This window comes from Syzygium oleosum, unplaced genomic scaffold (assembly GCF_021117445.2).
Source record: "Syzygium oleosum isolate NSW1041296 unplaced genomic scaffold, Sole_v2.1 Sole_v2.14, whole genome shotgun sequence".
Classification (NCBI taxonomy): Eukaryota; Viridiplantae; Streptophyta; class Magnoliopsida; order Myrtales; family Myrtaceae; genus Syzygium; species Syzygium oleosum.
The window spans coordinates 1,071,932-1,090,171 of NW_026607498.1; the positions used below are offsets into that span (position 1 = coordinate 1,071,932).

Sequence of the window (18,240 nt, forward strand, 5' to 3'; positions counted from 1 at the left end):
CCAAGTATCATTTTGTCATCTTCATCTTCTTTGAATGCCAATAAAAGAACTTACTCTGCATCATTCACTAAATTTGCATTTTCGTCTGCTCCGCTACTTTCTTTCTACCAATAGTCAGAAGCATGATGGCCAAGTATATTGCAATGATAAAATTGAATTTTTGATTTATCATACCATTGGCCTCTCAAGTTCTTTCCTCTTCTATGAACACCTCTATGATTCTAGTAGTTATTGTCATTTCGAGCAATATCTCCTCTGCTTCATCCACCACCTCTTCCTTGAAAGCAATCTCGACCTTAACCTCAACGACGATCTTGATTAGTCCCTCGAATTAGCATGGGATCTCTACTTTGGTTCCTCACATCTCGGTTAGTCAAATTAGTTTTGAATACTTTCTCCACCGGTTTATGCTTGTTTCTTTTGAATCTTTCTTCATGGACTTGCAATGAACCCAAAAGCTGATCGATCATCATGGCATCTAGATCTTTGGACTCCTCAATTGCAATGCCAATGTGATTGTACTTCTTATCTAAGGACCAAAGAATCAACTCGAACATCTGGAACATCTTCACCATTTCTTTTCATCTAGTTGACAATCGCGAAAACTCCAGTGAAATAATCAACAGTTGATTCAGATTTTTTCATCATCTCTCAAAGTTTGAAGGCAAATCTTCTTGACCTTTTATACTCCTTGGTGTGTGTTGTGAAGGATCTCTCATGCCTCCTTAAAAGTAATAGATTTCAAAACCTTCTCGAACATTTCATGTTACCACTAACTTGTCCAATCAGCTCTAACGTAACGCTAATGTGAGTCCGAATTGACATTTCCATTTTCTTTTGAACGGAAGGAACAACTCGAGTAAAAAGCGTCCAATTTAATGACTCAAATGAACGAAAAAAAAATTGAAGAACCAAGTTATACATTCTGCAATAGCTTTAAATAATGAAAAGAACAATGATAAACGGTTAGTTTTAAATAATCACTTATCAAAACTCCAAAAACAAAATGCTGCAATAGCCAATTAAAATCAGCTATTATTTCAAGCTTTAGTGTTTTTTTTTTTGGTAACCCGGGAACCCTCCGCACGGCCGACAGCCGAGGAGGTAAACCCGGGGTGACGCTAGCGCAGGACCCACCACCACGACGTCACGTTTAAGAATCCCTAACGCCAGCGCTGGGATTCGAACTCCTACCCTTCGTGGGGGGAGGGGAGCCCGAAGCCAACGCAGCCGCTGAGGGCGGTGGTTTCAAGCTTTAGTGTTCAAATCTCTTTTTTCCTAAAAGAAAAGCCTAACCCGACAATTATTTAATTCTTTGACGTTAACAAGTGTACTCTTTTGGAATACGAAATAGGGACAAAATCAAATGTCGGCAAAACGAATTGGTGAAGATAAAAAAAAAAATTGAATAAGATTAAATTGCCAGATAAGAAATAGAGTTATCTAGTCTGTGGATAGGACTGTTTACATTCTTGTGTCGACATAGAACACTTTTTTTCTCATTCGTCAAAAGATTACTAATCCTTATGAGCAAAGAAGAAAGTAGAGTTACGTCATGATACCCTCTTTTAGTCTTCTGAAAACAAGATTTCATCCATTTTGATTAATATCAAATAAAAGATTCTCGTTCATTTTGCTAGAGAGCATGATAGATTTATTTTTCAGTAACCAAATCACATTATGAAGTCGGAGAGACTGCAATTATTAACGGCATTAATACATACATAATTCAAACTAGTCAAAAGAAAACGTGAACTTTACAAAAAGAAAGAGTGTTCGTAAATTGTAATCAAATCAAATCCATTTCATCTAATATGAACTTTTAGATTCTTGAAGCTTGATGGATCAGGTAACTTTTGCAGATTTAAACAGTCCTCAATATCAAGTATCTCCAACGATTCTGGACTACCTCGAATCTCAAACAGCTTAGGACAGCGCTTTAGATGAATTTTCTTGAGCTTCTTCAAGTTAGTCAAATCAGGCAACTCCAACAATGAACGAAGAAACTCGAGCTCTAATGATCTCAAATTTTCCAAACCTTCGAGGCCATGAATCTCTGTTAGCTTGTCACAACCCCGAATCTCCAAATCCGATAACACTTTCAGATTCGAAAGATCATTCATTGTTTTCAAACTCAAACTATAGTTAATCAGTAAGGATGACAGTTTTGTTGGAAGCCTAGGTAGGCATTGCAAATTACAGCAAACGAGCTCGAGTCGCTTCAGCTGAGAAAGGAAAACGATATCGGACGATAAGGTGGTGATACCAGGACAAAACAACTTCAAGACCTCAAGCATGCGTAATCTTCCAATCCACCAACCACTTGGAGCTTCTTCAAGTTTAGGAGGATCATTGCGCTCCCCCCACAAACGCAAAGACAATGTTCTCAAATTTAATAGGTTCGAGAGGTTGGGTAACATCTCCATTGAAAATGAAGTAAAACATAGAGTGATTAGACTTTCCGGAAGCTGAGGCATCTCCGAAATGGTAGTGGCAGCCAATACCAAGATTCTCAAAACTGGTAGCTTCCCAATATTATCAGGAATTTCCCCTCCCAAAGAATTTCCCCCTGCCTCTAACTGTTCGAGCTTCTCCAACATTCCAATGGTGCTAGGCAGTTTTCTTACGTAGCTGTTGCACATCTTTAATACTTTCAAATTCTTCATATTCCCAATTGAATCAGGTAATTCCTGAATTCCCGAATAAGATAGATCCAACTCAATTAAAGAATTGAAATTTTCAATTGACTTAATCTGTGGAGTCAAATGGTTATCCACTAATGAAGGCTTCACTGTTGACATTGCGCAACCAACGAAATTGAATTTATTTAGTAATTTACATCCGACCAAGCTGAGGATTTCAAGTTTGTTCATCCTTCTCCATTCAGCGATCTCTTCTATTTGTGTTGAGTCAAGAAGAAGTTCCCTTAAAGATTCCAGTGCCCCCATCTCGTCTGGGAGCTTTTGGAGTCTATAACAGCCCGTTAAGTTTAAAAAGACTAACTTATCAAGGAAACTGATGGACGGATCAATTTGAACCAAATGATAACATCTTTCGAGAATAAGTCGCTCTAAATTCACAAGAGAAGACAAGTCTGGAGTTTTACGCAATTTTCTGCAATCAGTCAAATTTAGGACCTTCAAATCCTTTGCTAACTGAAAAGAAGATAAAATATTGCTGTTCAGGTTAGAGTAAGATAACCTACAACAAAAGAACTCACATTGATTTTATATGAAAAATCGTACCTTGATGTGGCTCCATCCGTCCCATTTTTCCGTGATTTTACTCCTTGAGAAATCAAGGATTGCTAGCTTCCTTAGGGAAAAATGAGTCAATTTAAAAACGGTAGGGAAGTAATTCCATGAAAGCCATCTCAACTCTGGAAGGATAAATAGGCCAGATTTGGTTTGAAGAAAATTTGTCCAATGGTAATATAGAAAACAACCCACTTGAGTAAGGATAGAGTCTGTGTTTCCGTTGAAGTCTTTGCTATCCACTTGAAGGAACCTTAGATTTAAAAGACTTGGTAGGCATTCTTTTATCAAGGAGTATTGAGATAGTTTATCAAGCTGGAGACATATCACTCCAATACTCCCAATTCCATGAACATCACCTCCGATCTGCCGAAATTAAAAAAGAAGACGAAATTTAGAAAAACCCATGATTTACCGTGTTGATATCCTTCAAGGGAAAAGCAATTACACCTTTTCTCTAACGTTGAAAAAGATTGATAAACCGCAAATGTAACTACACGGGACATAAATCAACTTTGATAGAAACAAAAACCAACATGAGTATGCTGGTGACAAATCTCCTTAAAAAGGAATGAAGCTGTACGATTTACCTGCATTTTCTCCAAAACCTCCCATGCTTGCGCATGAGTCCACACCCATTGTTGCTTCTCTGGCTTCTTATCACTTTTTTGTAGGATAAAATTTCTTCCAATATCTCTTAACCAATCATGCATCCACAATCTATTATCTTCTCTAATCTTTATCAAAGATCTTTGCTGGAGGATTCGAAGGGATTGTACAGGAAGAAATTTGCAGCTTTCCCACATGTGAATCACAACTCTTTTATCAAACCCAATGAAAGAACAAGCAACATCCAGAAATATTTTTCTTTGGTCTTCATTTAATGCCTCAATGCTAATCATCAACTTCTTTCCAACATCCTCTTGAGGAGATTCTTCTAGCTCCTTTAATATGGCATCCCACTCCTCCACACTTTGTCCAGATAAAAGAGAACCTATAACCTCAAGTGCTAAAGGAAGACCACCACAAATATTTACTGCTCTTCTAGAGTGAAAGATGTATTGCTCTACAGGATAATCTCTTCTAAAAGCGTGTTTACTAAAAAGTTGAAGAGAATGATCAAAATCCATGCTTGTTACTTCGTAAGTCTCATCAACATTGAGAATTCCCCGATCTCTAGTGGTAATGATGATCTTGCTTCCCTTACCAAACCACTCACGCTTTTGCACCAGTGCATCAAGTTGACTTGCTTTGTCAACATCATCAAGTAGAAGCAACACTCTTTTAGAGCAAAACCTTTTCTCTATCACCTTTTTCCCGTCCATGATATTGTTGATATCATGCCATTGTTTTTTAAGGATTGTTGATATGAGCTGACTCTGCAAGCACGTAATCTCTGTTTCTCGGATGTTTGAAAGGAAGCAACAATCCGAAAAATCGTTAGAAAGTTGATTGTACACTATTTTGGCAAGAGTCGTCTTTCCCATACCACCGATACCATGGATTCCGATAATCTTTGTTTTAGGGTCGTGTGCACCTATCATCCTCATGATTAAATCCACATGATCATCTACTTCAACTAAGCAATCGGATACTTCCAAGTAGGCGGCTTTCAACTCAATCAAAACGTTATCAACAACTTCCTTAACAAATTCACCTTTTCCTCTGATAGTTTTGAGGAAAAAGCATCAAGACGTTAGGTTTAGCTGAACAAAAATAATGCATTAGAAATAATTAGACCGTACATGATATAATCAAATACCTGTATGGCATGCTTTGGAGGTCCCATGCCTTTAGTGCTCCGACCTCACTAAGAGCAGCCTTCCACTTGTAAATAGTCTCATCACCAAACCACTTCTTGTTTGCATGAGAAACAATGGCATTGCCGTAGTGCCCAGTCTGGTATTTTACCTCCGACGGTGCTACATCGTAGAAAATGGGCATGATCTTTTGTCTCCTTGTGCTCTTGCTCTCCACCATCTTGACCAACTCCCTAAGGCACCATGTACTGTCCGCATATCCTTTAGAAAAGATCGGTATTGATATCTTTGACTGCTCAATTGCTTGGAGAAGCTGGCCGTTGATCTCTTCCCCAGTCCGGAGCTCTTCATCGTCCTTATATGCCCTAATTCCAGCGTCAATCATGCTAGTGTAAAGGTAATCAGTAATGTCCCTGCGGGTATCCGGTCCTCTGAAACTCAAAAATACTTCGTAATCATATCCCGATGACTTCTCCATTTCCTGATTATCAGAAGAGGCGTTCAACATATATATTGTTCTCTGTACACGCTCTCCTAAGGCTGCATTTAGTACAAAAGACAAAAAATAGTAGCAACTACTGTCAATGCAAAGTTGAACCACAAAGGTTGATGCAACTGCCCTATGCAATAAGGATTTGAAATACTCCCCGAAAATGATAACCACCCTCAGGATGATGAGGTTAATTTCTATTAGAAGCAAATGTAGAGATAAGTTTAAAGTCATTTTAACAAGGTGAGGTGAGGCTAATTTCTATCTGAAGCAAAAGCACATGCTATATCATGACAAATTTTTAGACCCTGTGGAAGCGAAAGTTTTATCCTTCTAAAATCTGAAGGAAGGGAACCGAAAAGAATGCTTAATTAAAAGTTGTGGTTCACAAATCACATCTTTTTGTGGTGTTGTTTAGCAGATTTCTGTGGAATTTTGTAAGGAAATAATGAGTGTCAATCTCTTCTACGTAGAGTTCTCTGTTTCTGGTCAACGTTTTTCTTAAATTCTAGGTCAATTGTCTTTTGCATAGAGAAGCTTCTAATGCTTTAGTTGTTGCTTGGCCATTAGTTTCTTATGCCATGAGAGATTGTCTTCTGCAAAAATACTCTTTCACAGCTATCCAAGCCTCTCTCTTTAGTTTTATCAATGAATATTTTGTTAGGATTCGAGGTACAATTACAAAGAAATAGAGAATCAAAGTGAAAGAAGAAAATCAAGACATCAAGATTTTTATCCTGATTCACCCTTAAACTATAACTAAGTTCAACAGAGGATTCCACTAAAACTAGTATATCGCACCTCTTTGTTTCGTCTAGCAGAGGTTTTTATCTTGGCTTACGAGCAGCACCCCTTTGATTTCCTATCGCTGGGGAGTATGAACCACACCCAACATCCTCCCACTTGGTGAATACTCCACATACTTCTTTAAACCCAACACAATTGTACACCATTCAAATTTTTCTGCACCTACTGTCTTGGTAAAAAAAATTACACTATTCACCTATATATCAATTTTCTCTAGTACTACAATATTTTGTTCCACTTTCTTTCGGATGAAGTGATATTGTATGTTGATATGCTTTGTTCTTGCAGGAAATCCAGGATTCTTGGCCAATAATATAACACTCTAGCTATCACATCCATTCTTCACTCCTCCTTGTGTAAAACCAAGCTCTTTACATAATATGCATGTCTAGATTACTTCCTTAGTAGCATGAGTAAGATCATGTACTCTATCTTAGTAGTAGATAAAGCATTCGTACTCTGCCTTTTGCTCATCCAACTCACAACTCCGCCGAATAAGGAAACAACATATCCGCTAATTGACCTCCTACTATCAATGTCACCACCCCAATCAGCATCCACAAAACACTTCAGTTCTAAAGCTTTCTGTCCCTTTAAGCTTTTCATGCCTTCATAGCACAACTCAAAGTTAGATGTACTACGAAGATAATGAAGCACCCACTTTGCTGCCATCCAATGCTCTTTCCCCAGATTGGACATATATCATCTCAATACTCCCACTGCTTGGGCAATATCTGGACGAGTACATACCATGACATACACCAAGCTCCCAACTACACTTTCATATGGGACTATTGCCATCTTTTAGCTTGCTCTTCAATCTTGGGACACTAGAACATTGATAACTTGGAATGTGTGGACATTGGGGTCTTCATTGGTTTACAATTTACTATGTCGAACTTCTTTAACACACTTTCAACATATTTCTTCTTACTTGACCACAACTTCCCATTCTCACGCTCTGTTTTTATCTACATGCCCAAGATAAAGTTTGGTGGGCCTAGATCTTTTGTCTCAAACTGTTTTGCTAAAATTCCTTTCCCAGTGCTAATCATTCTTAAACTGTTCCCAACTAGTAGCATATCATCAACATAGAAGGTTAATATAATAAAATCATCCGCTAACCTCTTTACATAGACACAATGGTCAGCATCACAAAACAAAGCCAATCTTCAAGACATATGAATCGAACTTCTGGTATCACATCCTTGGAGATTGCTTCAAGCCATACAAAAACTTGTTCAGTTTGCAAACAAATTTTTCTTTTCCCCTGACCACAAACCCTTCTGGTTCTTTCATGTAAATATCCTTCTCCAAGTCATTATGGAGGAATGAAGTTTTAACATTGAGCTGCTCTACCTCTAAATTGTATGCAGCTACTACAGATGTGAAAAGTCTTATGAAATTCAATTTAGTAACCGGGGAAAAGATCTCACTATAATTGACTCCCTCTATCTGCGAGTATCCCTTCACAAACAAAAGAGCTTTGTATCATTCTATCTCCATCAGCGGACATCTTCTTCTTGAATAGCCACTTGCAACCAATTGCCTTTTGGTTTGAAGGTAGTTTTTCCAAATTCCACGTTCCGTTTTTATCCAGGGAGTCAATCTCGTCTTTCATGGCTTTCTCCCATTGTTTGGCATCCTTTGCACTTCTTGCTTCCTTGACAGTACTTGGATCATCACCTATAATAGTTAGAGTGCAATTCTCATTACAGGAAAATAGAGTATACCTTTTAGGTAGTTTTCTTAGACGTGTGGACTTTCTTAAGACTATTTCTGGTGGTGCTTCGACTTCAAACTCAGTTTCATAATCTACTAAGTCATCCACCTCGTCCGGCTCATGAGCTTCAGAAGCTTTAGAATATGAATTTTATGTTCCAGCTTGAGTAGCGTCTATATCTTCCTTCAAAGTATCATCTAACTTAATCATCTATATTTTTTTAGGAGCTTGTGGAACAATCTAATTTTACGTAGATTCTCGAAACACCACATCCTTGCTATAGATGATACGTTTAGTATCAAAATCCCACAGTTTATACTCTTTGACACCATCCTTGAGCTAGATGAAGATGCACCTTTTTGACTTGCTCTCAAACTTGTTCCTCTTTTTCTTTGGCACATGTACATATGCTTCACAACCAAACACCCTAACATGGAATATGTTTGGCTTCTTTTCAAACAATGCTCAAATGGTGTTTGATCATTCAAAGCTGATATGATAGACCTATTCCTCATATAGGACGCGGTAGCCAGTGCTTCCAACCAAGATTCAGCTGCTAAGCCTGCACCACCTAGTATACTCCTTTTCTTCTCTATGAGAAACCGATTAAGCCTCTCTACCACCCTATTCTGTTGAGGTGTGTAGAGCATTGTATTATGCCTTGCAATGCCACTAGTCGCACAGAATTGATCAAATCTCGCTCAACAGAATTCTCCTCTGTTATCGGTCCTTAAAACTTTGATTTTCCTATCAAACTGATTTTCCACCAAAGCTTTGAACTCATGAAACTTTTCAAGCACATCATCTTTCCTCTGCAGAAAATATAACCACGCATATCTGGAAAAATCATTGGTTAAAGAAACATAATACCTTGATTTTCCAAATGATACTACAGTTGTATGACCAAAGATGTCATTGTGGATCGGATCTAGAATACCTTTCACTCTCCCTCCGATGGATTCAAAAGATACCCTATTCTATTCCCTATGTAAACAATGTTCATAAAATCCAAAACCCATACAACCGCTTAAAATTTCATCCACCATATTCTTTGATGTAAGGGTCATCAGCTCTTTCTCACCGATATGACCCAATTCCGATGTCATAGCATGAAGGATCTTCTTCCGCCTGCTCTAAGATGTATCTTTCACTACTGATCATGGTGCTTTCCAATAATTTCCATAGTTTTCCATATCGTTTGCCTCTGGCGATCACCATAGATCCACAGGTTAGCTTGCATGGATACTTGTCGCCAGTGAAAGTAATGCCAGCATCTATCATAATTCCCATGGAAATCAGATTTACATTAAGACCAAGAATATGCATCACATCTGTAAGATTCTCGATTGTCCCATCTGTCACGCCCCGCACCCTGCGAGCGCGCGGTCATCCCTTGGTGGTCGATCATTGAACGCGACGTCCCAGGACGCGTCGCCGACCCAAATGAAACACCCAACAATAAAAGCAAGCGGAAGCGAAACTAATTAACCCAGACAATAAACAACGACAAAGGGATAGTGCGAAACAATAATTGCATACCATCATAAAATAGTCACTATACAAAACGATAACTCGGGCTACCAATTTAGAACCACAGTTTTCAAAAGGGGGCGGTGGTTGACAAACTTATCTCCTCTACAAAAGGTACTCAAAAGACAGGGTAAACGATCTATTCTTCAATCCCTGTGGTGCTCTGGCGGCGTCTCCGAATCGATTACGGTCGCGGATCTGAAATGGTTATATAATAACCGTGAGAACGAGTCTCAATAAGCAACCCCCTAAACCCCACGTAGGCCAATGCGTACCCAGACAAGTCATACATGCAATCTACCCCATAACATATAAAATTCGCATAATTGTACTTACCTCGTCATCAAGTCCATGCCAACTCTACACGTTGGTCGTCACGTGATAAGGCAATAATATTAATTAAACAACACATCACAAATCGCTCAAACACCAACCACGCTTTCACTCAATCACTCCAACTAATTCAACCAGTCAATTCAATCACACTCAATTCGCATGCGTGGCCGAGCAACTTTCTCACGACCTCCCGGTCCTTTCACACGGCCCGCGTCAACACGCCTCAGGCCAGCCCTCGATCAAGCCGGGCTCGGCCCGCGTAACCACGCCTCAGACATTTCTCTCGACCCGCGTAACCACGCCTCAGTCCTTACTTGCCTTTCTAGCCACACCCGCGTAACCACGCCTCGGGTTGGCGCCCCTCGATCAAGCGGGCTCGGCCCGCGTAACCACGCCTCAGGACATTTCTCTCGACCCGCGTAACCACGCCTCAGGTCCGTACTTGCCTTTCTAGCCACACCCGCGTAACCACGCCTCGGGTTGGCAGCCCCTCGATCAAGCCGGGCTTCGTCCCTCACTGGACATTTCACACTTTCCCACGACCCGCGCTATCAGCGCCTCGTGTCCGCCCTCGATCAAGCCGGGCTTTTCTCATGCACATGCACCACAATACAAAATTCACCATGCTCTTAGTCATATAAATCAATTTCAATCACCACCCTTTCACCAATGTCAATCCAAAGACGCCACATCGGTCAACTCAATTCATGCTCCCCACATCAGTCCACCGACCCGACATTCATGTCGGCACATTCAATTAATTCAATTCACCCACAAGCGCCACAACCATTCACAGGCATATCTATCTCAGTCAATTACTAAATTAGCCGCACAATTATCACCACAATAATTCACCAATTAAACACAATCAGTCTAATTAGCCCATACCTAATTAAATTCCTAAGCCGGTACTAAATTTCACCCTAAACAAGTCTAAAAATACCCAAAGTACTAGGTAGGGTTTAGGAAGTCACTTACTTGGTTTTGGCCCGGAGAAAATCGGCTCGGGCCTAAAATGGCCCGGGTGAACAGTGCCGAACTAGGCGTGGGCGCGGGCCAACAGGCGCGGTGGCCGGCCAACGCGGGCACAATGGCCGATCGGCGTGCCTGGCGCGCGGGCGCGATGGCCGTGCGGCGTGCCAAGGGGGCGCACGGGCGAACGGACGGGCGACGCGCCTAGTCGGACGGGCGACGCGCCCTGGTCGGACGGGCACGGCGCCGGGCGAGCTCGGCCACGGCGCTCGGCCACGGGCACACGCACGGGCACGGGCGCGGGAACGGGCACGGCGACGGGCTCGCCGCTTGGTCGCGTGGGCGACGAGCCGGCTACGGCCGGGCCTGGCTGGTCGGGCGGCGGCGGGCGGCGGACGGCGACGCGGCGGCGACGGCGGCGGCGGCACGCGGCGGCGACGAGCTGAACAGGGGAGAAAGAGAGTGAGCCGGGGGGTGAGGGTGAGGGAGAGAGAGAGGGATCGGGGCCGAGGGGAGAGATGGCGGACCCGGCGGTGAGCTGGCCGGCGAGCCGGGCGATGGAGGAGCCGGCCCGGCGAGCAAGAAGAAGGAGGGTGGCCGGGCGACGCGGCGGTGACTCGCAGCAGCGGCGGTGGACGGCACGGAACGGACGAGCTCAGATCGGCGAGCTCCCAGGTGCGCGAACAAACGAGCGGCGAAGGCGACGGGCCGAGCTCCTGCGACGGCGAGCCGGACTGGGCAGCAGCGGGAGCAAGGCGGCCGGGCCGGGCAGCGACGGGCCGAGACGGGCAGTGGCGGCGAGCCGAGCTCACGCGTTCGGGAGGAGGAGAAGGCAGGGTCGGGCGAGGCTACCGGGCGACACGGCTGCGCGACGACGGCGCGGGGAGGACGGCGGCATCGGCGGCTGGTGGGGTGGCGTTGGACGGAGGCGGAACGGCGGTCGAACGGCGGTCGGCGAGCAGGGCACGGCGGAGCAGAACCAGACGCCCGCGAGGAACAACGAAGAAGAAGAAGAGAAGAAAGAAAAGAAAAGGAAAAAGGAGGAGAGAGAAAAGAGAGAGGGATGGGTCTGCATGGCTTAATGGGGGAGGGGACGTGCACGCAAGGGGGGGCAGACGCGGCGCGAGAGAGAGAGAGAGAGAGAGAGAGAGAGAGAGAGAGAGACGTGCGCAGAGGGGACGTTGCACGGGGGTGGGTGGCGCGGCGCAGAGGAGAAAGGAGAGAGAAAGAAAAGCTAATATTTATCCTTGAGCGCGAACCAACGGACACGGTTCAAACTAAATATTATTCTAACTGTCGCGATTCAAACCCGGAAAAAGATCTAACTGTCCCCGAAAAATCCCAAACAATAATATAAGACAACGGGCCAAAATAAAATAACTCGAAACACACTACGAGGGAGGTCTACCAGTCCAAATTCGCACCCGGTCCAAAAATCCACTTTCTCACTATTCCTAATCGCCTCGACGCTGGCCACAATAATATCGACACCGTCCAATTTATTTCGTCCCGATACTCTCGAAAATCGACTGCCAAGGTCAGGGTCTAAATAACGGCCAAATTCGATCGAATGCGATTCTAGCGAAATCTCAAGGTTTAAAAATAATAACCGGGAGTGATCAGTTCCCGGGCGAGATTTTTACTATAAGCGCACTGACGAAATACCCGTTTTATAAATCCCAAAAATGGGCCAAAATTCGGAATGTCACAACTCTTCCCCCCTTACAAAAATTTCGTCCTCGAAATTTACAATTCAACCCAACTATTCAAACAAATGAGGGTACTGGTGTCGCATCAACTCTTCACTTTCCCACGTCGCACCTTCAGTTCCATGGTGCTCCCAAATCACCTTGACCATCGGAATTTTCTTGTTCCGCAGCACTCTTTCTATTCTGTCTTCGATCCGAACTGGCTTTTCCATATACGACACTCTGTCGTCTAGGTCTATCTCTTCGTAGTTCAGCACGTGGGTCGGGTCCGGTTCATACTTTCTTAACATTGACACGTGGAATACGTTGTGCACTTGAGACAAGTTTGGTGGTAGCGCGAGACGGTAGGCCAGGGTACCAATTCTCTCTAAGACCTCGAATGGGCCCACGTACCTCGGGCTCAACTTCCCTTTCTTACCAAACCGAGATAATCCTCTCATAGGCGATACCTTGAGGAAAACGTGGTCCCCCACTTGAAATTCCAAAGGCCTACGTCTCCGGTCCGCATAATTCTTTTGGCGGCTCTGAGCGGTCTTAAGCCTATCCCGAATTACCTTGACTGTTTCGACTGATTGCTGAACCAACTCGGGACCTGTGATGCTCCTCTCACCAACTTCATCCCAACAAACCGGTGTTCTGCAAGCCCTGCCATAAAGTGCCTCGAATGGTGCCATTCTGATACTTTGCTGATAGCTATTGTTGTAGGCGAATTCCACCAAATGTAGCTGTTCCTCCCAACCACCCTTAAAATCCAACACACATGCTCGCAGCATGTCTTCCAAGGTCTGAATCGTCCTTTCAGACTGGCCATCCGTCTGGGGATGATAGGCCGTGCTAAATCGTAACTTCGTTCCTAATGCCGCATGAAGACTTTTCCAAAAAGGCGGCAGTAAATTTAGGATCCCGGTCTCAAGTGATTGTCACTGGCACTCCGTGCAGACGGACTATTTGTCGCACGTAAATCTCGGCATACCTTTCCAAGGCGAAGTCCTTTTGTACAGGTAGAAAATGTGCTGACTTTGTCAATCGGTCGACTACCACCCAAATCGAATCATGACCCCTTTGACTTCTCGGTAATCCCATTACAAAGTCCATCGTGATGTGTTCCCATTTCCACTCGGGAATTTCCAATGGCTGCAACATACCACCCGGCTTACAATGTTGTGCCTTCACTTGCTGACATGTTAAACACTTGGCCACATGCTTGGCTACGTCCACTTTCATGCCGTTCCACCAATAATGCTGTCGCAAGTTCTGATACATTTTCGTACTACCCGGGTGAATACTGTAATTGCTACGGTGTGCTTCAGACAAAATCTCTTCCTTCAGTACTGTATCACTGGGTACACATAACCGTCCACGGAACTTTAGAATTCCATCCTCGGATACCTGAAAATCCGATTTCCTTTTTGTGGCATCCATACTCAAAATCTTCTGAGTCTCCGGGTCCGTCGATTGTAAAGTCTTAATCTTAGTCTGTATTTCTGGTTCAATCCTCAGCGTTGCAAGTAGACTCGAGACATGACTCACTTCAAACTTAAATTCTGAATCCCGAACTCCCTCCAACAGAGTCCACTCCTTGACCATCATATGCGCGATGCTCGATTTCCGACTCAGTGCATCCGCTACCTTATTAGCTTTTCCAGGGTGATACATAATCTCGCAGTCGTAATCCTTAAGGAGTTCCATCCAACGGCGCTGTCTCATATTTAATTCCTTTTGGGAGAACAAGTACCTTAAACTTTGATGGTCCGTATAAATCTGAAATTTCTCCCCACACAGTAGTGTCTCCAAATCTTAAGAGCGAAAATAATCGCGGCCAATTCCAAGTCATGCGTCGGATAGTTCCGCTCGTGTGGCCTCAAGCGTCGCGATGCGTATGCCACTACTTTCCCGTGTTGCATTAGCACGCATCCTAATCCTCTCAACGACGCGTCATCAGAATCTCATATCCTCCCGGCCTCGACGGGATCGTTAACACCGGCGCGGTCGTCAATCTCTCGTTTTAATTCTTGGAAGCTCCTTTCGCACTTATCCGTCCATTCAAACCTCATCTCCTTCTTTAGTAACCGCGTCAACGGCGTCGCTAATGCCGAAAACTTCTCCACGAAGCGTCTATAATAACTCGCTAGTCCGAGGAAGCTCCGAACCTCGGTTATCGTTTGTCGGTCTCGGCCAATTCGTGACGGCTTCAATCTTTGTCGGGTCCACCGCAATTCCTTCTCCGGATATCACATGTCCTAAGAACGCCACTTGGTGAAGCCAGAATTCGCACTTACTGAACTTAGCGTAGAGTGCGTGTTCCCTTAAGGTCCGTAGAACCTTTTCCAAATGTACCTCGTGCTCGGCGGAACTCTTTGAATACACCAGAATATCATCTATGAACACGATCACAAACTGATCTAAAAATTCCTTGAATACCCTATTCATTAAATCCATAAAGGCTGCAGGGGCGTTCGTCAGTCCAAACGGCATTACCGTAAACTCATAGTGTCCATACCTCGTCCTAAATGCCGACTTCGGCACGTCCTCCTTCTTGATCCTTAATTGGTGATAGCCAGTCCTCAGATCGATTTTTGAAAACACCGACGCCCCTTGCAACTGATCAAATAGGTCATCAATCCTTGGCAACAGATACTTATTCTTAATGGTCACCTGGTTCAATTGTCTGTAGTCAATGCACAACCTCAAGGATCCATCCTTTTTCCTCACGAATAACACTGGCGCTCCCCATGGAGACGCACTAGGGCGAATGAAGCCTTTGTCCAACAACTCTTGCATTTGGACTTTTAATTCCTTCAATTCCGACAGTGACATCCTATAGGGTGCTTTCGAGATCGGTTCCGTCCCTGGGGCTAACTCAATCGCGAACTCCACTTCTCGATCAGGTGGCAGTCCCGGCAATTCCTGAGGAAAAACATCGAGAAAGTTGCACACCACGGCTATGTCTTCTAGTCTCGGCTCTCCAGCCGTCGAATCGATTACATTTGCCAGAAATCCTTGGCACCCTTCATCCAACAGCTTTGTTACCTGGAGCGATGAAATCCAGGGATCGAGGTTCCTCCTCGGTTTCCCACAAACTCAAATCTAGGATGTCATCGGATTAAACCGGATCACCCCGCTACTACGATCCATACATCTCCGCTTGACTAGCCGTCCATACCAATAATCACATCGAAGTCATGCATACATAATACCGCCAAATCTATCCTTCCTTCTCTATCACCAATCACTATTTTACAATCGGGACACCCAAACGTAATCAGCACTTTATCATTCAGCGGAGTAGTCACACACAGCATAACATCAAGCAATTTTGGCTCAATCCCAGATAATTCAACGAACTGCTCAGATATAAATGAATGCGACGCCCCCGGATCAAACAAGGCATAAGCAGCATGATCACAGAGAGAGATCGTACCTGTGACCACGCCAGGCGCGTCCTGAGCCTCCCTCCTTGCCATTGCATATACCCGTCCTTGGGCCGGCGGCCGATTCTGATTGGCCGGCTGGATAGCTCTAATTTGATTTCCATTCCGGGGCGGCGGCGGCGGCAGAAGTGCAGGTGACCCGGCCTGCTTGTTGTTTGGACATTCTCTCATCTTATGGCCCCTTCCACCACATGTAAAACATGCTCCGCCCTATTTGGGCAAGGTCCATTCCCGTGTTTTCCACCACATGCCTACACGGGCGTTCGGTAACGGTTTGGCTTCCCGATATTCCTCCGAGCGGGTGGAACGAGCGACTATTTCCCGTCATGGGTCCTTTCCTGGCTTGACGGTTGTCCCTAGCCGGGCATACCGCGATCCGGAGCGGCAGCTCGATCCGTCCGATCTCGCTCAATTGCTCGAGCCCTTTCATATATCTCATTGTAGCCTCTCAAGTTCAACGAGATCATCCGGTCGCGAAGGTCCGGCTTCACCCATCCCGAACCTCCTCGCTTTGTCCATCGGGTCCTCCACCATCCTGGGGGCAAATTTGGACAGTCTTGCGAACTCGGCCTCATACTGATCTACCGATCTCTGACCTTGGCGGAGCCCCATAAATTCAGCCAATTTCTGTTCTCGGGCACTTTCCGAGAAATACTTGCCATTGAAGGTCTCGGTAAAAACAATCCAATTCGGGCAGTACCGGCGGGGAACACTTGACCCCTGGTGGCCCTCCACCAATCACTTGCATTATTCTGAAGCTGATAGACTGCTAGCGTCACTTTCTCTTCCTCAGTACACCCCAGCACCTCAAAAGCTTTCTCTAGCTCTTCTACCCATCTTGGTGCAGCCTCGGGGTCGCCTCTCCCATCAAACTTCGGGGGTTTCAACCTCAGAAATTGCTCAACTAGCTTGGACATCGGCCTGTTCGCATTTACTCGCACTATACCCGGATTTCCACTAATCACATTATTCCCCTGATTTCCATTATTCCCTATGATCTCACTGGCAGCTGCAGCAGCGACAGTCGCGCTCCTTTCTCCCGTCTGTCTACCCGATAATAATCCTGCTTCCTCAAGTACCCTCCACACTTCATCCAATCTGGGATCCCCCACAACTCCAGCTTGCGGGGCTATACGACCTCGACCTCGACCTCTACCTCGACCTCTACCTCGACCTCGACCGCTCATCTTACCGGTCCTCACAAGGCTCACCTGCTAAATTCCACGCAGGAATTAGAAACCTAGGCCAACTACACCAGCCTAAGCCCTAGGCAGTGCATCACAACACATTTCATTAAGCAGGCAGCCAACCACAACAACACCCAATCACAACCAACAGAGTTCATGCACTTACCTCAAGTCCTGACGCACCTGCACCTCACATAATATTGCATAAAAACCACTCAGCAATCACAATCATACAGTCTGGGGTACGCATGGCACACAAATCTCCTTAACTGTCTACCCCAAAGTCATCGCTCCTTATCACTCCAGGCTTCGACCATCTTGGTTCGAGCTGACCTTGCTCTGATACCAAATCAACGGGGATGTCACGCCCCGCACCCTGCGAGCGCGCGGTCATCCCTTGGTGGTCGATCATTGAACGCGACGTCCCAGGACGCGTCGCCGACCCAAATGAAACACCCAACAATAAAAGCAAGCGGAAGCGAAACTAATTAACCCAGACAATAAACAACGACAAAGGGATAGTGCGAAACAATAATTGCATACCATCATAAAATAGTCACTATACAAAACGATAACTCGGGCTACCAATTTAGAACCACAGTTTTCAAAAGGGGGCGGTGGTTGACAAACTTATCTCCTCTACAAAAGGTACTCAAAAGACAGGGTAAACGATCTATTCTTCAATCCCTGTGGTGCTCTGGCGGCGTCTCCGAATCGATTACGGTCGCGGATCTGAAATGGTTATATAATAACCGTGAGAACGAGTCTCAATAAGCAACCCCCTAAACCCCACGTAGGCCAATGCGTACCCAGACAAGTCATACATGCAATCTACCCCATAACATATAAAATTCGCATAATTGTACTTACCTCGTCATCAAGTCCATGCCAACTCTACACGTTGGTCGTCACGTGATAAGGCAATAATATTAATTAAACAACACATCACAAATCGCTCAAACACCAACCACGCTTTCACTCAATCACTCCAACTAATTCAACCAGTCAATTCAATCACACTCAATTCGCATGCGTGGCCGA

General features: G+C 44.6%; 2 protein-coding genes across 2 annotated transcripts in view; both read right to left on the reverse strand.

The window, feature by feature from the left end:
• Window positions 1-18,240, reverse strand: part of LOC115688996 (disease resistance protein L6-like) — an 89,086-nt gene that overhangs the window by 5,588 nt on the left and 65,258 nt on the right. The window lies entirely within an intron of this gene.
• On the reverse strand, window positions 1,806-5,527 carry LOC115689016 (disease resistance protein RUN1-like). Its single transcript, XM_056317925.1, has 5 exons — window positions 5,017-5,527; window positions 3,845-4,919; window positions 3,246-3,620; window positions 2,380-3,155; window positions 1,806-2,304 (listed from the first exon to the last, which is right to left on the reverse strand). Exons 1-5 carry the CDS (start codon window positions 5,520-5,522, stop codon window positions 1,806-1,808), a joined length of 3,231 nt encoding a protein of 1,076 aa, XP_056173900.1. The 5' UTR covers window positions 5,523-5,527.

Coding starts and splice junctions, on each gene's coding strand:
- LOC115689016 (XM_056317925.1), bottom strand. CDS start 5,522: ATGTTGAACGCCTCTTCTGATAATCAGGAAATGGAGAAGTCATCGGGA. Junction 4,920..5,016: donor CTCCAAAGCATGCCATACAG/GTATTTGATTAT, acceptor CAAAACTATCAG/AGGAAAAGGTGAATTTGTTA. Junction 2,305..2,379: donor CTATTAAATTTGAGAACATT/GTCTTTGCGTTT, acceptor GTGGATTGGAAG/ATTACGCATGCTTGAGGTCT.